This window comes from Onthophagus taurus, chromosome 1 (genome assembly GCF_036711975.1).
Source record: "Onthophagus taurus isolate NC chromosome 1, IU_Otau_3.0, whole genome shotgun sequence".
NCBI lineage: Eukaryota > Metazoa > Arthropoda > Insecta > Coleoptera > Scarabaeidae > Onthophagus > Onthophagus taurus.
Window position 1 is genome coordinate 39,156,010 of NC_091966.1, and position 24,172 is coordinate 39,180,181.

Genomic DNA, 24,172 nt, shown 5'->3' on the forward strand with positions numbered 1-24,172 from the left:
GTTCAATATGTGTCCACATTTCTTACTGTATGTGTTCATATATTCATAAATTGTCAAATCATGGGGCAGTTCAAAGGAGCTGAAGAAGGAAGATATCATATACCTAATAAGTAGAATTAAAAGAAACTCTGCAACTGGAGAATGATATGAATGGAAGTTCAAACTCTAAAACGCGACTATTCAAAGAAACTAACTTCTTTGAAACCTATATAACCTCACTTTTAAAAAATTGCATCTCCAAGATCTCCAACCTCTATGAAGTTAAAGTTCTAAAAGTATTAAAACACATTAATAGTTTAATTAACATAATAATATAATTAACAAATAGAAAATTTATGTCCTAAATGGAATTTCAAATATATACACTCCTTACAAATCGGAGTCATTGAAAGAAATTGAGTCTTTCTTGAATTGATTGATTATTGGAGGTAAATCAATGAATAATTTTTTATCAATTCTTAGCAGTGGCAATCACTATTTGTTCACATATCTATGATGTAGAAGGACAAAGTTTTTTTTTAATGAAACATTTCTTTTTCTCAGAGCTGGATTGGACATATTTTTTATAATAACTCATTAAAAACGACCAGGATAGTTTAATGGTTTTGTATTAGGACTTCTATAGAAGAACATGAAGATCAGAGTTCCTTCTTCTTTTATTCAATGCAAAAAACCTAATTTTATACTTGGGTTCCATTTTCATATATCTACGATTCATACAAAAAGACAAGAGGTTATTCCCCACATTGTAAGTATTGCATGTACATCATTACAAATTGATACCTACTTCCAGTTTTTCTTGATATTTTTTGATGATGTATGAACAGCAGAAACTTATATGACAAATATTTCTAATCAATTTGTCAAATTTGAAAGACATTGCTACCACCTATACATTGGAAAAAAATTTTAAAACTTTATTGCTTATATTTTTAGGAAAACGGGTACCTAATTGTTAATATAATGAGTATAATTGTGTTGCTGCACTAAATTGCATCGAAATCTGTATATTTTGAGGCATACGTATTTAAAAATGGTTAAAACCTAAAAAACATTGTGTTAAAGAAGTTGCATACCACACCAAAAATTAAAAATGATTCAAAAAGTAATGAATTTTACATATGTAAAACAACTTTTGGTGTAAAAACATCCTATTAATAAGCGAAATGTTAAAATAACATTTAATATTTTTGTTTCGCCTAAATAAACCACCAATTAGATGAGCATCATTTTCCCACTCCTATCTAAATCCTTGAGTGGAATACATCTCCAAATACCCATCAGTTTGTTTCAATGTCATTCATCTCATTAGCCTTCTGCTATATAGATTATGAAAGAAATAAGATTTAATTTTTTATAAACAAATCTAAATACAATCTAATAACTTTATTTAGTGTCTTGGTTTATTATACTTAATTAAAGGGTATGTTTAATATTTTATTTCTTAATATAATTAGAACAATATGTTATTTTTAGCTACAAAAAATGATTATTATCACAATTATCTTATCATTATCATTCCTACTTTCTTGGTACGTGATAAAGCGGTTTTACAAAACAAAACATAATTATTGGAATTTAAAAGGGATCCCTTATTTAACCCCCTCATTTCCATTTGGAAACTTTCAAAATCCGCTAAAATTAAAAAAATCAAGTCATCTTCACCTTCAAGATATTTACAATCAATTAAAATTAAAAGGAGCTAAAATTGGTGGAATGTACGTCGGAACAATGCCGTCGTTACTTCTAATCGATCCAAATATCATTAAAAAAGTGTGCGTTCAAGATTTCCAATATTTTATGGACCGCGGCGTTCATTGTGACGAAATTAACGAACCTTTATCGGCGCATTTATTCGCATTATCTGGGCAAAAGTGGAAAAATTTAAGAGTCAAATTAACCCCCACTTTTACAACGGGAAAAATGAAGATAATGTTCGATATTTTAATGGAATGCGCTAAAGTTATGGTCCAAAAAATGAACGATGAAACAAAAATTAATAGCGATTTGGATATAAAGGAAATCGTGGCTTGTTTCACAACCGATGTTATAGCTTCCGCCGCTTTCGGAATTGAATCGAATAGTTTCGACGAAAACTCCCAATTTCGTTTTTATGGACGAAAATTATTTGTGAACACCCCCGCGAGGCTGTTTCGAGTATTTTTCTTACAATTTTATCCCAATTTTGCAAAGAAACTGGGTTTAACCGTTTTTGAAAAAGACATAAACGATTTTTTTATGAAAAGTGTTAAGGATATGATTGAATACAGAGAATCCACCAATTTTAGACGAAACGATTTCTTTCAAATCTTATTAGACTTAAAAAATAGTAAAGATAAAGAACAAAATTTAAGCGTGAACGAATTAGCCGCACAAGCTTTCGTCTTTTTCACCGCTGGATTTGAAACTAGCTCAACTACAATGCAATTTGCGCTTTACGAGCTTTCTAAACATCCGGAAATCCAACAAAAAGCTCGCGAAGAAGTTTTAAATGTTTTACAAAAATCTAACGGGGAGATTAATTATGAGATTTTAGCCGAAATGAAGTACTTAACACAAATTATTGAGGGTACACTTTTATTAAAATTAAAATGCTTAATTTTAATTTAAACATTTTTTTGTTTATAGAAACTCTTCGTAAATATCCACCACTTCCTTTTTTAAATAGAAAATGTTTAAAAGAATATTTCGTTCCTGAATGCAATGTAACTTTAGATGAAGGCACAAGAATTATGATTTCGCTTTTCGGCCTTCATTATGATGAGGAATATTTCCCAAATGCGAACGAGTTTAATCCGGAACGTTTCAACGAAATAAATAAACCTAAAATACCTCCGTTTGCTTATTTACCATTTGGGGATGGTCCTCGAGTTTGTATTGGGCTTAGATTTGGAATGATGCAATCGAAACTTGGGTTGGCGTTAATTTTGAAAAACTTTCGGTTTACGCTGAGTGAAAAAACGATTGAACCACTTGGGTTTCATAAGAATAACTTTTTGTTATCGCCTGAACATACAATTTATTTAAATGTTCTGAAATTATAAGTATAAATATAACTTATTACAACAAATTAATTTTCTTATTATCCAAGTGTTTCCGATCTTGGGGATTCTTGGATTAATGCTCTGTCCGCTGTTTTTATGTTCAATTTCCTCGAGTTATTTACTTAAATCGATTTGTTCTGTTTATCCTGTTTAAGTTAATTTTTTATAGCCGCATAGGGTTATAATTCCGGATCTTGGTGTGGAAAAACGAATTAGTGATGTTATTATAAAGATAACAAATCGTGGAATCACTGCAATACAACAATAAAAGAAGAAATATAGAAAAATGGGGTGAACCGACGTGAAATAAGAAAACCAAGAAGATTTTTATGGTTATGATTATCTAGATTTGTGAGTTATAATAAGTAATAATTTTTTAATACAACCAATTTCTAAATACTAACAAAATCGATGACAACCTATAATTTCTTCATCATCAATCCATTATTAGCTCTAATTTTACTCCATCAACTAAATTACACCCATCACAATCAAAATAATCATCCACCTATCCAAACTTACTCCACAACGAATTGAAATACGCGATAAGAATGTCTAATTTTTCTGAAAACTGCATAATTTGTGCATTTGCCCCATTGTGGCAATACAACACATTCATAGGATATTGTTGTTTAGATATAAAATGCGATCACAAATCAACGCCCTCAAAGTGCATAATAAAAATTTCAAAAATAAAAATGTTCGTGTCTTCTTGTTACTGTTTAACATTTTTTTTGGATACATCTTATCAACTTTACAATAAATTATACGACCAAGAAAATATAACGACCATCGAAATCACCTATTTAGTTTCAGACACTTTACTCGCAATGTCGATATTCTCAAGTTTTTTTAGTTTAATTTATATCAAAAGAAGATACGAAAGTTTTGTGGGTTTGGTGACGTTGATTAATGCAAGAGAAACTTACGGGATAAAAACCATTTTTAATCGAAAAACGATAACAAAATTAAGAGCGACGAGTCGAATTTATGTTTTTTTACAAATCGGGATTTCCCTGATTTATGGAATATTTTTATGCCGAAGAATAATCACCGTAGCGTCCGCTTACAATTATTTGGGTATCGCTTTTTATTGCGCATTTGAGTTCCACATCTATACCCTGTTTTTCAAAAAGATCAATGAATCGATTAATAAAATCGTTAAACGCAAGATTTTGCTTAATCAAAAATACGAATTTAAAGAAAAATCCGATAAATTCTGGAAAAATTTGAAAGATTTAGGAAGATATCAAAGCGGGGTTTATTTCAATTTAAAAAAATATAATTTATTTATAAACGCCATGCTTGGTTGTGGGATTACCAACGCACTTTGTATACTTGTTACAACCGGATATATTATAATCAATGGGTTGTATGGAAATATTATGGTGGAGAATAACAAGGATTTTTATGCGATGATATATTTGCTTATCGTTGCTGTTTTTGGGTTTAGTAATGGAATTATTAATGCTGAAAAATTAACTAACAGTGTAAAATATAATTAGAAAAATAAATTAATGTATTAATTTAATCCCTTTTTAGAATGAAAAGATATTATCTCAATTAACAAGATATCCGATAAGTGAATTATCTCTCATTGAAGGAATTCAAGTATTGAACTGGAAAAATTTAAGAATCATCATGTGGTTTAAAATCAACGATTTTTTTTAATCAATGTAAATGACCCAAAAAACACGTTAAAAATAAAAAGAAAGTGCGGAAAAGTGACCGAAAAATCACATTAAAGTTTCGATGTGATATCACGTTCTGTTAGATAGACTGTGTGTCAATAAACTGTATGTTAATACTAAAACTAACATTAGACCTACACTGAGAAAAATAATGTAGGAAAACTAGCTAAAATTTAGCCATATTACCTAGAATTTTTAGTCAAAAATTAGCTAACTGCTACTACTAGTTATAAAAACTAATTCTATTTCGATAACTTAAGATAGATAAATGATCGAAAAATGTATCTTATAAATACCTAATCAAATTAGTTTCATTATATAATGTTAATAGATGTTTTTACTATTAATATTATTTTTATTATTAATGGTAGTAGATAGCTTTATTACTTCAATATTGTAGACGTCGCACCTAAATTTTTGTATTAAGAAATATTTTCTATAAACGATCGATGTAATAGTACATTTGTCCGTTTAGGTAAAATATTTCATTGTTAAATGTATATAGATATTCAGACTAGAACAAAATAGACAAAATACCAAATACTTTAGATAACTAAACTACTCAACAACTAGACTTATCAACTAGTTTCCACGATGTAGTTTCTTTTTCTAAAAATTAGTTATATCTCCTCAGTAAATAGATAAATTAACTATCATAAATTTGACTAATTAGAATTGTATGTGTCAGCTAAATTACGTTAGGTAAATTTTCTAGCAAAAATGACTAGTTGTCTGACAACTAAATTGGTTTAGATCAATTTTCATCATTTTTCTCAGTGTAGTGATAGTGTTAGAGTAAAACTAGAACTAACAAGAGACCTAGAAATATTCGGGTTTAGCCGTGCGTATTCGATTTGCGTATTCCAATACCAATACTGTGATATTGGTTGCATACTTGTAATGATGACGTGGGCTACGATAATTAATTAACGCACTGTATATGGTTAGCACGATCGGTGATGTCGAAACTTTAAAGTGATTGTTCGGTAAGTTTTACACTTTTCCGCACTTTCTTTTTAGTTGTAAGGGCTTACTTGAGTGATTTCCCGTCGATTAAAAAAATTGTCGATTTTTAAGCAACATGATGATTCTTGAATTATACACAGCTCAAAGAAATTAGGGTACCACTTTTTTCGAAATCTGAAACTTTTCAATAGTAGAGTACAAAAACAATGTTACAACTTTCTTCTGAGTTACACTTAAAAATGTAAATTAATAATGCAAAACAAAGTGGAAACGACTCTTATCATAGTATTGATGACAGTCGGATTTTCTGTGGATTGGTGAGGCTTAATACCGTGTATGCCCTCCACCAGCACGGATCAATTCATCACACCTGCGTGGCATGCTTCGCACTAGTCTGCGAAGATTTTAGTCTCCCGTATTAGTGGTGGACTAGGGCGTTTGCGAACACGTTGCTCAAGCTGATCCCACACATGTTCAATAGGATTCAGGTCAGGACTTAACGCCGGCCATTCTTGCAAAAAGTTTCTGGCGATGCCGGCGGTATGTGGCTTTGCATTGTCCTGCATTAGGCTGAAATTTTGGCACCACTTCGTCCTCCAAGATGTTTTCGATGTAATTCATGGCATTTACTCTATCAGGAACAACAACAAGATCAGTTCTGTTGTCTATACTGATTCCAGCCCAAACCATAACAGATCCCCGACCAAATCTATCCGCTTCCTGTATAGTAGCGGCTGCGTAGCGTTCACCAGGACGTCTATATACACGTACTCGACCATTGCAACGAGTTAAACGAAATCTGGACTCGTCTATAAACAGTACAGGCGTCCAGTGACGAAGTTGCCAATCTCTATGATCCAGAGCAAACCTTCTAGAGGTTTTCTAGGTTTAAAATTCGCTTCTTTTAATCCGTTTCTAACAGTTTGATCTAAAAGGACAAGAAATCGATCTTGATTTTGAGTAATTTTTCGATTTCGACCTTGTCCTGCTCTTCTAACATGTTGGCCAGTCTCCCGAAACCGATTCCATAAACGTTGAATAACAGAACGGGAAACTCAAAGATCCCTGCTAACATGTCGAATAATAATAATAATGTTTATTGCCTCAAAAATAAATATTTACATAAATATACCGGGTGTCCCTCAGAAGTGGCTCACCCCCATATTTTTCTTTATTATTAGTAACCATCTGGAATGCATAATTAGGCCGTTAAAACGGATTATTACGACATGAAATCATTCTCTTTGTACTTCCGGTTATACCGGATGTGAGTACTAATTGCCCTATTTTTTTAAATCTATAATTTTTTTTGTTCAGTTAGGGTAGACAGCATAATCTCACATAACTTTTACTTGAAAAATTTTTCACGATCACTTATAATTTTTGAAAAAAAAATTATTTTCGTTATTTTTTAACGTTTTAGTACATTCGGAAAATGTATTACAACTTTTGACGCATAGTAGCTAGGTCAATAGTATGAACTACGCTATGTTCCTCTTGATTTGCTATTTCTGGAGCAGTGATCATTGCTATGCTTTAGTCAGTGGTTCTTTTTTAATAATGGTGTAAATTAACAGTAGCATTAAATTAGTTTTAAAAGAAAAACGCGATCAAACGCAAAAAGTATGGAAAGAGAAGTAAACCCTCTTACAGACTCCCTGAACTTGTGGCCGCCAAGACATCGCCGAATCCATTACCACACCAAGATTTTTGACCGATTAGAAAACGGAATAACGGTGTCGCCAAGCCTCACTTGAAGGGTAGTTAAGGAATTAAATTGTGCCAGCAAGAGGCGAGCGCCAAATGCAATGGCTTGCGCTTTACCTGGATTCAGGTTAAGTCCATGACATCAACATGAGACGGAGATTTAATTTTTGGGATAGGAATAACATGGGCGATTCGCCAGATTAACAGAAATATAGACTATTCAAAAGAACAGTTGAAAATATGTGTTAGGGGACTAATAACTATATCCAGAATGGGTAAGAGGAATCTGAGTCCAATACCATTTGCTCCAACACTAGTAGACTTGGAGTAAGTTAAAGCATCCCAACCTCAGCATCTGTAACCAAGCTGAATGAAAAGGAAAGTACGTTGGTAGATGCAAAATACTCCGCTAGAGCAGCAGTATCAAGAGTGGGTAGATCTGTGGGAGACTCTATAACACCAAGTAATCGCATTGTTTTCCAAAATGTCTTATGAGTGGCCTCAAATAGAGTGGCCATGCTGAATAAGAGCGACAGCACGAGCAATTTGCACTTCACTAAGATGCCTCATAACGCTTCTAATCAATGAAAATTGACAACTGAATTCATTTGTCATCTTTAGTATGCTTTCATTCGCGAATTCAAAGCATACTTGAAATTTTTTCCACTTATTTTTTCGTTATTAATTTACATTTTTTAGTAAACTAAGAGTTGTAACATTGTTTTTGTAATTTTCTTTAGTTAAATATATGAAGTAAACCAAATTTGATTTGCCTACAAGAATTATTTAAAAAGTTACAGATTTCGAAAAAAGTGTTCCCATAATTTTTTTGAGCAGTGTACCAATAAATTAAATTAATTTGATATTAATTCAACCATTTTGTTGCAGATTGAAAATATTATAAAACAATTAGAAACACAAAAACCCACAATAACTGAATCAAACATGTTTAATATTAATGCAGCTTTAACAGCATCTGTAAGCATCATCTTTTAGAACCTAACCTATATTCTCATCAATTTCTTTTAAAGATTGCAAGTACGGTAATTACATATATCTTGGTGATTTTACAATTCCATCCAGTTTGGGAAAAGTAATTAAGTATTTTGAAGTACATTAAGAAATTTTGGAATAACAGTTTCCTCAGAAAATCTTTCAAGATCAATATTTAAGTGTTTTCGAGCATCCAAAGCGTTTGTAGGGTTATCACAGAAACCAGAAAGTTTTTCAAATAATTCATCTTCGTTTTTATATAAACATTCCTTGGGATAAATTTCTGGATAAACTAAATCATTAGGAACAAGAGGATAACAACCTAAATATGTTGATTCTAACCTAAAAAAAAAAATTTGTAGCATTGTAATATTAAATTTTAAATAACTTACATTGCAACACCAAAAAATTCGTGATCTGCAGTTGAAACGACAACATGGCCCATACCTAAATAATTTAAAAAGTCACATCTATTCTGTATATAGCCATAATTAAGAATATTTTCTTTTAATGTATCTTTCGCTTTAAGAAATATTTCTGGTAATTCTGAATATTGTTCTCCTAAAAAGGATACAACAAATTCTTTTCCAAACTCTTTTAATTTAAACAGAGTATTACAAAATTTTTCTGGATTTTTATCATATTCCCAACGATGTGGCCATATTATATGAAGCTTAGATGGCCTATTATCTTTTTCTCTGTTAATAATTGGATAAGATATTGGATAATATAAAACGATACATTTCGATTTGATCTTTTCTGTTATATTTTTTGGTTTAAAATCGGGAATTATTTTAATAATTTTATTTATATTCGTTAAGAATGAGTGTTGGTTAAAAGTTGAATTAAAAATAACTATGTCTGCACATAAACTAAAATAAAAATTAAATAAAATCAAAAAGATAATTATATATGTTTTATACCAAGTTGTTATTTCATTAATTTGGTACTGAACGTCTCTTTCTTTCATTACTTGCACAGGATAAACAAGTTGATTTTCATGAAAATAAACAACTTTCTTTAAAACATTTAAATCTGGTCTCAACCCAAGTAATTCAGCTAGATTTAAAACAGAAGTACAAAATAAAACCTTCTCATTTTTGATTGGTGGTATTAAATCTGATAGGATAAATCCAGAACATCTTGCTTTCCAATGCCATTTCTTTGGCTTTAAATAAACAGTGGTGGGTTTATCCACATCTAAAAAGATAATTTTGTATTCGAGATGAATGTATTAGTTTGATTGAGTACATTTAGTTAATGTATCAATAAGTTGTTTATGAGAACCTCCATGATATGGATTAATAAATAAAACGTTTTCAACATTTTGCATTTTCAAATACTTTAAGGAATGTGAGGTTATGTATTTATTGCATGGCTGAATTTTTGATATAAACTTGTAGTTATCTATGCTTGGGATTGATTGTATGTGGAAATCCCCCGTAAGAGGGCATTAGCGTCTATACTGAAATAATTTAATTAAACTAAAAATTTGGTTATTAATAATGGGAATGATAAGAGACAGCAATAACAATTATTACCAGTATTATTTTTTTAATTTAAAAAGTATAAATTCCAATTCGTGTTATATTTTTAAATTTGCCGCTAAGAATTTTAAACGTAAGCGATCTCCGTGCATTTGTTTAATATGAATTGCTTGGCGGTATGGGCGGTATGGTCAGGTATGGTTGCGTACGAATCTAGACAACCTCTTATATATAAACCTTGTCCCCCGCAAAGGCCTAGCAGTGACGTTATTGGAAGAATTGACATTTCTATGTTTTTATTTATCAGTGTATTTCCCTTAAGAAGCAATACACAAAAATACAAAAATATTAAAAAAAAAGATATAAAATAAAATAAAAAAAACATGAACGGTTATAATTTTATTATTGTTAGGTTATCCAACTTGACTCGGTTACCATGGTGATTAAGATCCAAATATTGCAGGTGCTTGTCAAAATTGAATTTAAGTTTTTTTAAGGAAAAAGTCTTATTTAATTGGTTTAAAGGGCTGTATTTAACTCAAAATTGGTTTATCTAGGGTATTATAAACAAGGTAAGTGGATTAAATCAAAAAAAGATATTTTTACTTTATTTCTCTTAATTGAAATCGATTTAAATTAATTACAATTAACGAATTTGTTATGAATGCGAGATAATCGTAAAGAATTCGAATTGTTTTAAAATTAATAAAAATTAGGTTAGAATTGATAAAAAAATCGGAATAAAATTTTATTATTTTAAGGTTATCCAACTTGACTCGGTTGCCATAGTGATTAAGATCCAAATATTGCAATTTGCTTGTGAAAATTGATGTTGAAGTTAAAATTTTTTTAATGAAAAACACATAATTAATTGGATTTAAAGGTTGTATTTAATTCAAAATGGGTAAATGGATGAAATTATAAGCAAGGTAAGTGGATTATTTAATGGAAATATTATTACTTCCGGTTTGAAACATTAACGTCAATTTTGACATATTTGTCATTTTCATTAAAAAACCTTTAAAATGAATCCAAACATGACGCACTTATCTCAAAAAACAAAAAAGGTAGAATAAAAAACGTTAAATCCGAAGTTAGCAACAATGAAGATAGCAATTTAACTTAAATATTAATACCAACCTTAAATTTTTTATTATATTTTTGTTTTTGTGACAAATATTAAGACATCTTATAAAAATTAAGAATATGTCAAAATGACGTTGACATTTCAAATCGGAAGTTGCTTATATCTCGAGTAATATTGGAATTAAACGTATCATGTGTCGGCTCATTTTAAAGGATTTTTCACGACGATTACAAATATGTCAAAATTGAGGTTGACATTTTAAATATGAAGTTAGTTATCATATAATAGACAAATGGACAACTGCATGGTGTTCTTTTATGATGTATTCTTTATTAAAAAAAACCTTTAAGATGAGTCCAAACATGACACACTTATCTCAAAAAACGAAAAAGTTTGAATAAAGAAACGTTAAACACAAAGTTAGCAACAATGAAGATAGCAATTTAATTTTTAAATGTTAATAAAAACCTTAATTTTTTATTATATTTTTGTTTTTGTGACAAATATTAAGACATTTTATAAAAATTAAGAGTTTGTCAAAATGACATTGACATTTCAAACCGGAAGTTGCGTATATCTCGACTAATATTGGTATTAAACGTATCATGTTTGGGCTCATTTTTAAGGATTTCTCACGACAATTATAAATATGTCAAAATTGACGTTGACATTTCTAACCGGAAGTTGACCATAACTTCATTCATATTGAAGATAAATATGTCGTGTTTGTACTCATTTTAAAGGATTTTTAATGAAGATTACAAATATGTCAAAATTGAGGTTGACATTTTAAATCTGATGTTAGTTATCATATAATAGACAAATGGACAACTTCATGGTGTTCTTTTATAATGTATTTTTTATTAGAAAAACCATTAAAATGAGTCTAAACATGATGTTGCTAGATATCACTATGTTGTATATTTTTATTGCACTAAAATTAGAACTAACACTGGACCTAGAACTAGAATAATTCGGGTTTAGCCGTGCGTCTGAAGACGGGATTTGTTTTCTGAAATAAAAAACCTACTTCTATACGGAAAAAACCTCCATGATATGGATTAATAAATAAAACGTTCTCAACACGTTGCATTTTCAAATACTTCAAGGCATTTAAAGTTATGTTGTAGATTGCTTGTAAATGTTGTGGTTAAAAGTTTTTGATTATTTTAAATTTATAATAAACCCTTAAAAGATAATTTGATAAAGAATAAAGTTAATAATAAAGTATACAACAATGTATAATTAGCATAACAAAAATGTATCATGTGGTATAGAATATTTAAAAAATTAATTTTGAGAAGAAACCAACAAGTAATCTTATTTAGACATGGATGAAGTGCTAACAGACTAAGAGAGCTGATTTGAGGGAAAATTAAAGACATTAAAACATTTTTTTAATCTGGCCTCCAGATACCAAAGTATTTGTTTTTGATATGATAAGAAAAGCTTAAATAATCCATTCCAGCTTTTGAAATCTTTTTAACCATGTTTCTCAAACAATAAAAACTATAACGTTGTGAAGATAAAACGTTTGGAAGGTTTAAATTTTAAATAATATTGTTGTGGACAATAAAAGTAATAAAACCAAAGGAATTAATATCATATTATAAAACTTTATTATTGAATAGGATACACTCAAATCATAATAATAATAGGTACGTAATAATCATTACAATCTTTGTTCAATTAAATCGAAAAATTCCATCTACTTTTTTATTAATAATTTTATTATACATATTTTCTCTATTTCGAATTTATAAACGTTTAGATCTACAATTTGTACATATTAAATCTACACTAAGAACGGTTTTAAAATGTAAAAACATTTTTTTTTGAAAAAGTGAGGTTAGATGACAGAAATGTTGGGAAAAGTGAGGTTAGGATTTTCATTTAAGCCTTAAATCGGCGTAATCTTCAAAAAAATCTCTATTTATCTTTATGAGTCGTGCAATAATTAATAAAATGAGCATGAAATCCTCTTGGAAATATTAAATTTTAAAATGTAAAAACATATTTTTTGAAAATGTGAGGTTAGATGACAGAAATGTTGGAAAAAGTGAGGTTAGGATTTTCATTTAAACCGTAAAGACTGTATTTGCCGTTATGAGTCGTGCAATTAATAAAATGAGCATGAAATCGTCTTGGAAATAGGAATATAAATATCGAATGCTTAAAATCTAAAATATTACGTAGCTAATGACGTATGTACGAAAAGTGTGTTATCATTTTGAGGCTATCACAGCACTTTTACAGCGTTTATACATCTATACGGAAAAAATTAAACTTTTTAATCGTATTCATGGCTGTTCTCCTTCGTTGGAAGTAAATTTTCGTGTTCCTCATCTTCAACCACTTCGGTTATTAAGCTTTCTTTCTTCAGTTTGTGTTTAACATTGACTCTTGATACTCCTTCCATTGCCCCAATTTCCGTCAGTCTAGAAAACACTCTAAGAGTCAAATTAAAAATTAAACATGTTGGGAAAAAATTAAACAAAAATTAAAAATAAAAAAAAAAAATAAATAAATTAAATTAAATATAACTTACACTTCATCTTCGTCTTCATCATCGGAAGGTACAGAAAAATACGGATTATGAGCCGCCGGTCTAAATTTATATCCGGTCAATACAAAGAAAACATAAGTAGCCATTTCACGGAACATTTCGTGTAACCACCCATATTGAAATGGAACGGTAATTTTTAAGAGATAAACAATAATCCTGGTAAAATAGATGTAACAAACGATCATTACATAAAAATGTCGAAACAGTTTTAATTTTTTTAAATTAACCGCTGCTTTCCCATCAGTTTGCGAAGCCTCCTGTAAATGTCGAATTGACCAAACGACCGGGAACAAAATGCATCCACAACAAAGCAAATCGACGAGTATAAAAACATCTTGCCAGGCGCGATGTTCCCGAGCCCCTTCTTCGCTTTCCTCCAAGATAATTTCAGCGACATTCGCCAAAACTTGTAGCGGAATTACCGTCATAAATAATCGTTTATCCCTGGGTGCTAAAACGTGTTTAATAAACGTCCATCCAGTTCCTATTAGAACTAACGTAATGAAAAGTAGCGCCCCTTTTAAAAGATGGGCAACGTAAAAGAGAACGGCCCAAGTAGCCAAGTGAACACCCTTAATTTCAATGAAATGATAATTAACTCCGTGAAAAGCCAAAGAAATCGACTTGATAAAAACCAAAGTTGCCATTAAATAATGAATTTTAAAGACGGGGTGTCGCGATTGTTTTAAGAGGAACACCCAAAAACAACCAGAAAGGAAAAAAAGGAAAGCCATTGTACAATATAAAGCTGGTAAAGGCATCTCTCCTGCGGATAAGAAGCTACCACCGGCGTTTTCTTCAATAATTTTCATCTAAAAATAATTAATTAGTATTTTTTTAATTAAATAAAACGTTTCTTACAGTAAAAGCATACATAACATCTCGTTTGTCGGATTTGTAATTGGGGCAACTATGAAAATAAAGATTATAAAGCCCTTCTCCACTATCAGTTTCAACCGTCATTGAAAACTAAAACATTTTTAAATATTATTTATATAAATTTTATTATTTTTTTTATTTCTTACGCTTGTATTGTAATAAACAATTCCAGTTTTTTTATTAACAACCTCCGTTACTGGTAAGGTAAGGCTACGAGATTCAGGAACATTTATAACCTCCCTTGTGACGCGTTGAAGAAGTTTTTTATCACCGAAAACGTCCGATTTAGAATTGGTTAATGGAATATCTTCTCGTTGCTTGTAGATATGAACACCATTGTGCCAACCTTTACTACAATTAACAGTCATTCTACAACAAAAATGTTTCAATACAATCAATGACTAATCAAATCAGTGTTAAGCGATTTCAAAATAATCTTAAACAATAGGTGATTAATTCCGAAAAAACATTGGGAAAAATTTAAGAATCATTATGTGACTTAAAAATCGACGATATTTTTTAATTAATGTGAAATAACCCAAAAAAAATAAATAAATAAATAAAAAGAAAGTGCGGGAAAGTGTAGAATATACCGAAAAATCACATTAAAGTTTTGATGTGACATCACAAGCAATGTTAACTGATGTTAACCATGCATTTTCCTACTAAACCGGTCACATCTAATCTATAAATGGTTTATTTTATAGCCACGCACAAAATCAATCTGATAAACTTAAAAGTAAAGTTATTTTCACTAAACTAGGTGAGATTATAACGTATATTTACGAATGAAACAACCTGTTGTTAGATAGACTGCGTGTCAATAGACTCTGTATTAATACTAGATCTAACACTAGACCTAGAAGAAGATATATCGCATCTGGGTGACAAAGAATCGGGTGTTGTAGCAGCAATTTTGAAACCTGTAATGGAAGGGACACAGAAAGATATCACTCAACAAACGAATAGTCTTAACCCAGTAGTATTGTAGTCTCCAAGCAGTTAGTAGTGTTTTGGCAGCAGTATATAGTCTTCTGAAAGCATTAAATAGTTTTTTCCAACAATATCTAACTTTCTCCAAGCAATTAGTAGTCTTTCCAACAATATTTAACATTCTGAAAATAGTTAATAGTCTTATGGAAACAGTATCTTGTCTTTCCAAGCAGATAATAGTTTCTCCCAGCAGTATTTAATTTAGTCTTCTCCAAGCAGGTCGTAATCTTTTCTAGTAGTACATAGCACTCTGAAAGCAGTAAGTAGTCTTATGGAAGCAGTATCTCGTCTTTCCAATCAGTTTGTAATTGTTTGTTAGCACTATCTAGTCTTCTCCAAGCAGATTGTAATCTTTTTTACCAGTATCTAGCATTTTGAAAGCAGTAGGTGGTTTTTTGGAGAGCATATCTCTTCTTTCCAAGTAGTTATTAGTCTTTCCCAGCAGTATCTAACATTCTGGAAGCAGTAGATAGCTTTTTAGAAAGCATATCTCTTTTCTAAACAATTATTAAAGTGTTTGAAAGCAATAAGTGGTCTTGGAAGCAGTATTCCGCCTGTCCAAGTAGGTCAAAACCTTTAACAGCAGTGTTTAGCGTTCTAGAAGCAATAGGTATCATTTTGAAAACCGTATCTAGTCTTAAAATCATATTAAAGTTTTGATGTGACGTCGCTGATGTTAACCATGCATTTTCCTATTAAACCGGTCAACACCTAACCTACATATGGTTTATTTTATAGCCACGCACAAAATCAATCTGATAAACTTAAAAGTAAAGTTATATTCACTAAACTAGGTAGGATTACAACGTATATTTATGGATGAAACACCTTTGTTTTTCTTACACTTTCGACGCATAACGACTGACTACATGTCGTTAGATAGACTGCGTGTCAATAGACTCTGTGTTAATACTAGAACTAACACTAGACCTAGAAGAAGATATATCGCATCTGGGTGACAAAGAATCGAGTGTTGTAGCAGCAATTTTTAAATCTGTAATGGAAGAGACACAGAAAGATATCACTCAACAGAAGAATAGTTTTCAGCCAGTAGTATTGTAATCTCCAAGCACTAAGCAGTGTTTTGGCAGCAGCATATAGTCGTCTGAAAACATTAAATAGTCTTTGCCAACAATATTTAGCATTCTGAAAGTAGTTAATAGTCTTTTGGAAACAGTATCTTGTCTTTCCAAGCAGATAATAGTCTTTTCCAGTAGTATCTAACATTCTGGAAGCAGTAGATAGCTTTTTGGAAAGCAGATCTCTTTTCCAAACAATTATTAAAGTCTTTGAAAGCAATAAGTAGTCTTGGAAGCAGTATTCCGCTTGTCCAAGTAGGTCAAAACCTTTAACAGCAGTGTTTAGCGTTCTGAAAGGCATAGGTGTTATTTTGAAAACAGTATCTAGTCTTTTCCAAGTAAGTTGTGGCCTTTTTCTGCAGTATCGAGCATTTTAGAAGCAGTAGGCAACTTCTTGAAATAGTATTTCCACTTTCCAAGCAGTTTTTAGTTTTTTACTAACAGTATTTAATCTTCTGATAGCTTTAGGAACCAATAAGTTAGAGAGGTAGGTAGGGCAAGAAGGTATACATTTTAGGTTATCTATAGATGGTGCCTCAATTTCGTTGTCCACATAGGCTATCTCCAAAACTAAAAGAGATAGAAAAAAAGTAGCAGCTTACATGTCATGATTCGTTTTTCGAGAAAATGTTAAGGCCGAAAACTGCGAACAGCTATCGTCTTTTGTTTTCGCCCTATCGGCAATAATTGAAAATTTTGCGAAAACGACAATCGCGAATATCTCATTTATTATCAAAGATGGAGTATTATAAATAAAACATTATATGGGCAACTTTTTACGAAGAATTCAGTGGCGTAGGTAGAATTTTTTCCCATCTTTTATTTTCGAGATTTTACAAGTAACTTTATTTTTATATACGTATTTCTCTGAATATTCTCAAAGAAGATTCAGGTTCAATATATGGTGTGCCCTTTTAAATAATAGAATTTTGGCATATAGTATCTACCATGAAAACTTAAACTCAGGTAGATACCTCAATATATTAAGACAGCGCATTAAGCCTTATGTTACAATTTTCCATTAAATGTCTCAAATGATATATGACAATCTTTGGCAATTATTGGAAATATTGTTTTCCATCATGGTATGATTATCACTATAGCAACATTAACTTTTAAATGCATACAATAGTTTTAGAAAGAACAAAAAGAATTTTTGCTAACTATTGAATAACTATAAGAAATATACCCAACAAACTATATACAGGGTGGCTCAGTTTTTAATCGGGAAACTTTACTGGGACGTAGTACTTGCCAAAATAATATAAGTTTTTTATATAAACATAGGATCGCAATTCTTTTGTTTTCAAGCTATGAGCCGTCAAAGTTAAGCCAAAAATTTATATTTTATCTTTTATTTCGGGTATAAGTAAATCGTAGAATTTAAAATTTTGTATGTTGGTACTACTGGTTAATACCTTATTTTCAACCATACCTTAAACTTCCCTAGCGCCCTCTAAGGGGATGAAATTCACAATCGCTTTAATTTTTTTATAACAACTTTTTAACGCCATGGAATATTAAAATAAGAAAATATGGGTTGTAAAGCTTATTCATTATTGGTACTTTTTTATCTCTTTAGTTTTTTCCTTAATGATAATAGTTTTAGCATAAAAAAATAAAATATGCTACATTGTACTGTAAAGCGCTGCTATTATTAAAAAAAAATTTTCTTTATAGCTGGCTATGGACATTGGGCACTTACTAGGATCTAGTACTAACTAAATAACACCAATTAATTGTGATTTTCATAAGAAAAACCATAAATAAGATTAATGTCTGGCTGAACAAATTACGTTGTTTTAAACAATGTTAAAAAATTGATACTGTTGATACAATTATGAGGATTCACCGTAAATGAAACTTACAAGTTCTCACAGCCAACTTTTAGAATAAATTTAGCTCAACATGGCGGCACATAACTGTACATGGCACGATATTTTATTTTGTTACACGGAAACTATTAACTTTAAAGAAAATACTAAAGAGACAAAAAAGTACCACTAAAGAATAAGCTTACAACCCATATTTTTTATGTTAATATTCCATAGCGTTAAAAAGTTCTTATAAAAAAATCAAGGGGGTGGTGAATTTCATCCCCTTAGAGGGCGCTAGGGAAGTTTAAGGTATGCTTGAAAATAAGGTATTAATCAGTAGTACATACATACAAAATTTCAAATTCTTCGGTTTAATGATAATAAAATGAAATAAAAAGTAAAATGTAAATTTTTGGCTCAACTTTGATCGTTCATAGCTCGAAAACAAAAGAGTTGCGACCTTATGTTTATATAAAAAACTTGTGTTTTTTATGCAAGTACTACATCCTAGTAAAGTTTCCCGATTAAAAACTTAACCACCCTGTATATTTGTTATCAGAAGGAAATAACAAATTATTTTACGTCATAGCCAACTATAGTTTCCATTTAAAAAAATAAAGTTACTTGTAAAATCTGGAAAATAAAAGATGGGAAAAAAATTCTACCTACGCCACTGAATTCTTCGTAAAAAGTTGCCCATATAATGTTTTATTTATAATACTCCATCTTTGATAATAAATGAGATATTCGCGATTGTCATTTTCGCAAAATTTTCTATTTTTGTCGATAGGGCGAAAACAAAAGACGATAGCTGTTCGCAGTTTTCGGTATTAGCATTTTCTCGAAAAACGAGATCATGACATGTAAGCTACTTTTTTTTCTATCTCTTTTAGTTTCGGAGATAACCTATGCGTACAACGAAATTGGGACACAATGTACGTCGAAAACCTAAGAAACAACCGTATTCCACCTGAAAATATGTGTTTTAATCAAATGTGCTGCGAAAATATATGGTTAACACGTTCGATGACGTCACAAAAAGTGACGTCACGTCGAAACTTGAGTGATTCGTCGATTAAAAAAAAATTGTCGATTTTTAAGCGGCATGATGATTCTTAAATTATACAAAGTGATTCTAAATTGATGTGAAAGATTTCAAGGGATGATTTTCAGCAAAAATTAAGGGGGTCTTTCATATAACTTTTTGTTTAAAACCCGTTCACCACCAAGTTACAGCTCTATAAAGTTAGGGAAAAAAAATACAAATAACTATACCGGGTGTAACAGGATCATGGTACACCCCCGTACCTCCTTTAGTTTTGAAGATAATTGATTCAAATTTGGGACATCCTATACACATGATAAGAGACACTTTTTGACATACAAGTAATTTTTTTTTCAATTCCGGTTTCGCCGGAAGTGACACTAACTTTAGATTTTTAAATGGAACAGCCTGTATATTATTACATTTTTGAAATTTGAATAATTTTCTGAATCCAATGGTACCACATAAGTGACATTTCAAACGTCAATATTTTTTAGAAAATGACAACTAACTAAAAACTAGAAAACTAAAACTAAAAACTAATAAAATGTCACTTTTTGACGATTTTTATAATCCAAAAATGTTATTACACGGGGGTAAAGAAATGAAAAGACACTGCAGTTTTTATGTCGTATTTTGTTTATTGATGAGGCGAGTTTTTCAAAAGAATCCATTAGTAATTTCCATAACAATCACGTATGGGCTGAAGAAAATTCACATAAAATTGTTGAATCCAAGTTTCAACATCAATTTTCATTAAATGTGTGGCTTGGTGTCATTGACAATGATTTAATTGGACCATATTTTCTTCCAATTAGATTAAATGGCGCGCCAGCTTTTCGATGATGTTTCGATGTTTTGTTCATGCCAGTGCATTTTAGTATTAACGCTCGTCGCTACTTAGACGAAGTTTATACAAATCGTTGGATAGGTCGCGGTGGTCCTCAGAATTGACCAGCCAGATTCCCAGAATTAAATTCATTCAATGAATTCATGTGAAACTATTAGGAATACAACAAGACTACAGTGAGCGCTCACTTAACGTACACAATGCGTTCCTGAGTTACCGTACGTATAACGAATGTACGTTAAACGAACACGAAATATCCATAAGAATACGTATATTTATGTTTAATTGGTTCCAAGATGTTCTTTGTTCGCACGAACGTACAAACTTGTTCGTACGAAATTACACTTACGGCCGACTCGGGACTTTCCTACTTTGCTCGTTACACTACTCTATTTTACCACATTTTGCATAGGGGATTTACCGAAAGAGACCGGACGAAAAAATATCTTTGTGAATTCAATCGATACACGTCCTGAGTTCGCTTCAGATCGTTTCAGACATCGTCCGCGTCAATACATTTCGATCAAACGGGATTTTAGAAATAAAATGTTGAAAATGAATAAAAGGAAAGGTGACCGCAAGATAGAACAAGGTTCGAAAAGAAGAAAAACGATTACTTTTGCTGAAAAACTGAAAATTATTGAAATGGCAGAGAAGGGTGAAAAACTAGCGGAAATAGGAAGACGTTTAGGATACAGTAGATCAACAGTTAACACAATAGTAAAATCAAAAGAATGTCTGAAGTGTTATGTTAAAGATGGGGTAAATCTTCAACAAACTTCAGGTACTCGTATACGTTCTAATGTGATGGAAGAAATGGAGGGGATTTTGAAAGTTTGGTTAGACTCTCAATTACACAGAAATATTCCTTTAAGTCTTTCTGCTATCCAACAAAAAGCTAAGGAAATTTATTCAGAATTAAGAAAAAAAATGGATGAGAACGCAACTGATACGTTTAATGCAAGTTGGGGATGGTTTAGAAGATTTAAAATCAGGGCCAACTTAATTAAAGTGAAATTGACAGGAGAAGCAGCGAGTGCAGACTCTAACGCTGCTAGTGAATTTATAGCAACACTAAAAGCTATTGTCCATGATGGAAATGACAGTCCACATCAAATCTTTAATGTTGACGAAACGGGATTGTTTTGGAAGAAGATGCCTTCCAACACATATATCACTAAAGATGAGAAACGTATGCCGGGATATAAAGCTGCCAAAGATCGTCTAACTTTATTACTAGGTGGAAACGCGGCAGGTGATTTTAAATTGAAGCCAATGTTGGTTTACCATAGTGAAAATCCGAGAGCGCTTAAAGGTGTATTAAAGTCATCAATGCCAGTGATTTGGAAATCAAATCGTAAAGCTTGGGTCACGAAATCTGTATTTGAAGATTGGTATAGAAACAACTTTATTCCAGAAGTGAAAGATTACTGCTCTAAAAACAACTTAGCGTTTAAAGCATTACTACTTCTTGATAATGCCCCTGGGCATCCAATAACGTTAAATGAGTTATGTCCCAATATAAAGGTAATATTTTTGCCACCAAATACGACATCATTAATCCAACCGATGGACCAAACCGTTATAGCCGCGTTTAAGAAATATTATTTACGTGCAACTATGGTAAGCATGATTAAAGCTATTGATGATAATAAGGAATTAACGGTTAAGTCTTATTGGAAAGATTACAATATTCATAATGGAATTAAAAATATGTCTGCCTCTTGGGATGAAGTTAAAGAAACGACAATGTAAAGAGCGTGGAAAAAGTTGTGCCCGCAATTTGTTTATGACGACGAAACAAATGGTGAAAATCTTCAAAACGAAGTTGTAGAAGGCGTGATAGAAATTGGAACGCGCTTAGGCTTGGAAATAAACGAAAAAGATATCGAAGAGTTAATAGAATCACATGACAAAGAGTTGTCTATCGAAGATCTCATGGAATTACAAAAGACAGATAATGTCGAAACGAATGACGATGATGCCGTTGAAGACCTGCCCAAAGAAAATGTATTAAACTTAGAAACTTTAAGTGAAATTTTAAATAAAATGGAAAATCTCGCCGATGTCATAGAGAATGTAGACCCAAATATGGAACGAAGTTCTAATGTTGTAGGTATGCTCCGTGATGCGTTTACTTGTTACAAAACATTAACGTACATCGGCGATGTACGTTAATGCGGATGACAAATGTACGTTGTACGAACACGAGGTCATAAAACGTCTTGTACGTATCTGCGAACGTACGTAAAGCGGGCGTACGTTAAGCGGGCGTTGACTGTATTTGAAAAAATACGAAATTCAATGAGGCGAAGGGTAGAATCGTGCGTTGCTGCTGAGGGGCGGCATTTTCAACATTTATTATGAGTTATTATGATATTTTGTTAACGTTGTTATTATTTGTTTTTGTTAATTGTTATTACTAGTACAATTATTATTGTGGTATTTCTTAATTTACATATTTCTTCAACTAAATAGTAAATGCTATTCTTTCAATATGACTTCTGTTTTCAGTAATTAGTCTGAATTTATGCCATATGTATTTTTTGTGATCAAACTAACAGTTTTATGAAAAAATGTCAAAAGACAATAAAGTTGGAAATTGAATCCGTCCTTTTAAATCAAGTTTTTAAATAAAAGAATAGACACATTCAAAACTTCTACTGCAAACTAATATAGGGGATGGTTTTCTCAACCTCACATTATTGTTCAATTTGTTATTGTGATATTTCCTAATTTACAATAAGTAATATTCTTCAACTAAATAGAAAATGCCATTCTTTCAAATAGTTGCGTTTTTAAATAGAAAAATGTAGACACATTAAAAAGTTCTGATGCAAAATATTATAAGGGTTGATTTTTTTACCCCCTTGTAATAACATTTTAGGGTTACAAAAATCAAAAAGTGTCATTTTACCCCAACCAAATTTCATTCTTCTAAATTCCTCCATAGTGGATTTATTAAATAAAAACAATTATATAACCTCACTTTAGAGGGCTATAACTTGGAGAAGAAAGTGTTTTGAACAAAAAGCTATATGAAAGACACCCCTCAATCCTTGAAATCTTTAGCATCAATTTAGAAACACCTGTATATTATTTGAATTATATCATTCTTAAATTATGTTTCAATACAATCAATGACTAATCAGTGTTAAGTGATTTCAAAATAATCTTAAACAATAGGTGATTAATCACAAAAAAAATTTACTCACATTTTGTTATTTAAATCCAAAATGAAATAAATTATATCGGTGTCGTGTTCCGTACGGAATTTTTGCGTTAACAAACATTCATTTTGATGCGTATCTAAATACGGGTTCATTGCATCATTTAATGTTCGATCTAAACTAAATCCAAACTAAAAGGGTATAAAAAAAAGGTTTTGAAGTAAACTTATTGTATTAATTATGCATACCATGTCACTTTTTGATAAAGGCGTTGCAGTAAAATGTTCTAATTGCACATCTAATCTACCACCTTTATAAAAACCGAACGTACTTAATGCTATATAGTTACGAGTGTCATTCTAAAAAAGAAAAAAATTGATTTTATTAAAATTAATTATCTTTAATTTATACTTACGCTGATGTTAATTTTATGTATCCTCCCAAAACACAAGTTTAAGGTGGCTAATAACGTGAGATATCTCAAAATATGATTAAACATCTTCGAAAAATCGAAATTAAATTCTCTACAAGGTTTTTATTCAATGCGAAGAAAAAAATTTTTAGTTTGTGTTTAAAGCTTCATTGCATATTATCACCAAGTAATTATTACGATCAATATCAACTTTATTGCTTCGTGCGTTTTCTTTTAAATACACAACCGCATTATAAACTTCTTTCAAGACTTTTAGTAGGAAAACGTCAATTTTTTAGAATGACGTTTGGCATTTGACATTTCGGAAGTAATCGGGATTAATCGGATTTAGAGGGGGATTTAAATTAAATCCATTAAATCCAAAA

The 24,172-nt window shown here is 31.0% G+C and overlaps 3 protein-coding genes across 5 annotated transcripts; 1 reads left to right on the forward strand and 2 right to left on the reverse strand.

Moving 5' to 3' along the window:
* Nucleotides 1–276: 276 nt before the first annotated feature.
* LOC111416373 (tRNA-queuosine alpha-mannosyltransferase) lies at nt 277–9,788 on the reverse strand. 2 transcript variants are annotated; one of them, XM_023048374.2, is made up of 6 exons: nt 9,653–9,788; nt 9,325–9,601; nt 8,976–9,273; nt 8,794–8,876; nt 788–8,743; nt 277–707 (listed from the first exon to the last, which is right to left on the reverse strand). In XM_023048374.2, exons 1-5 carry the CDS (start codon nt 9,732–9,734, stop codon nt 8,506–8,508), a joined length of 978 nt encoding a protein of 325 aa, XP_022904142.1. In that variant the 5' UTR covers nt 9,735–9,788; the 3' UTR covers nt 277–707; nt 788–8,505. The 2 variants fall into 2 exon arrangements, with proteins under 2 accessions (XP_022904142.1, XP_022904141.2); XM_023048373.2 differs by having other exon boundaries at nt 8,794–9,273.
* Nucleotides 1,486–3,070, forward strand: LOC111416372 (cytochrome P450 6A1-like). The gene is made up of 2 exons (XM_023048372.2): nt 1,486–2,569; nt 2,629–3,070. Exons 1-2 carry the CDS (start codon nt 1,486–1,488, stop codon nt 3,042–3,044), a joined length of 1,500 nt encoding a protein of 499 aa, XP_022904140.2. The 3' UTR covers nt 3,045–3,070.
* Nucleotides 9,789–12,970: 3,182 nt separating the features above from the next.
* On the reverse strand, nt 12,971–23,964 carry LOC111416333 (protein GPR107). Of its 2 annotated transcripts, none has more exons than XM_023048319.2 (7): nt 23,790–23,964; nt 23,623–23,733; nt 23,420–23,565; nt 14,567–14,789; nt 14,403–14,510; nt 13,524–14,353; nt 12,971–13,413 (listed from the first exon to the last, which is right to left on the reverse strand). In XM_023048319.2, exons 1-7 carry the CDS (start codon nt 23,871–23,873, stop codon nt 13,266–13,268), a joined length of 1,650 nt encoding a protein of 549 aa, XP_022904087.1. In that variant the 5' UTR covers nt 23,874–23,964; the 3' UTR covers nt 12,971–13,265. The 2 variants fall into 2 exon arrangements, with proteins under 2 accessions (XP_022904087.1, XP_022904086.1); XM_023048318.2 differs by having other exon boundaries at nt 13,180–13,425.
* Nucleotides 23,965–24,172: the final 208 nt, after the last annotated feature.

Excerpts from the sequence above, each read along its gene's own strand:
- LOC111416373 (XM_023048373.2), bottom strand. The coding sequence starts at position 9,734 with ATGCAAAATGTTGAAAACGTTTTATTTATTAATCCATATCATGGAGGT. Across the intron at positions 9,602-9,652 it reads TATTGATACATTAACTAAAT|ATGTGGATAAACCCACCACT; the intron begins GTACTCAATCAA and ends TTATCTTTTTAG. Across the intron at positions 9,274-9,324 it reads ATTAATGAAATAACAACTTG|TTTATGTGCAGACATAGTTA; the intron begins GTATAAAACATA and ends TTTTTATTTTAG.
- LOC111416333 (XM_023048318.2), bottom strand. The coding sequence starts at position 23,873 with ATGTTTAATCATATTTTGAGATATCTCACGTTATTAGCCACCTTAAAC. Across the intron at positions 14,790-23,419 it reads TTGGATTTAAATAACAAAAT|AATGACTGTTAATTGTAGTA; the intron begins GTGAGTAAATTT and ends TTTTTGTTGTAG. Across the intron at positions 13,426-13,523 it reads GATGAAGACGAAGATGAAGT|AGTGTTTTCTAGACTGACGG; the intron begins GTAAGTTATATT and ends TTTGACTCTTAG.
- LOC111416372 (XM_023048372.2), top strand. The coding sequence starts at position 1,486 with ATGATTATTATCACAATTATCTTATCATTATCATTCCTACTTTCTTGG. Across the intron at positions 2,570-2,628 it reads CTTAACACAAATTATTGAGG|AAACTCTTCGTAAATATCCA; the intron begins GTACACTTTTAT and ends TTTTGTTTATAG.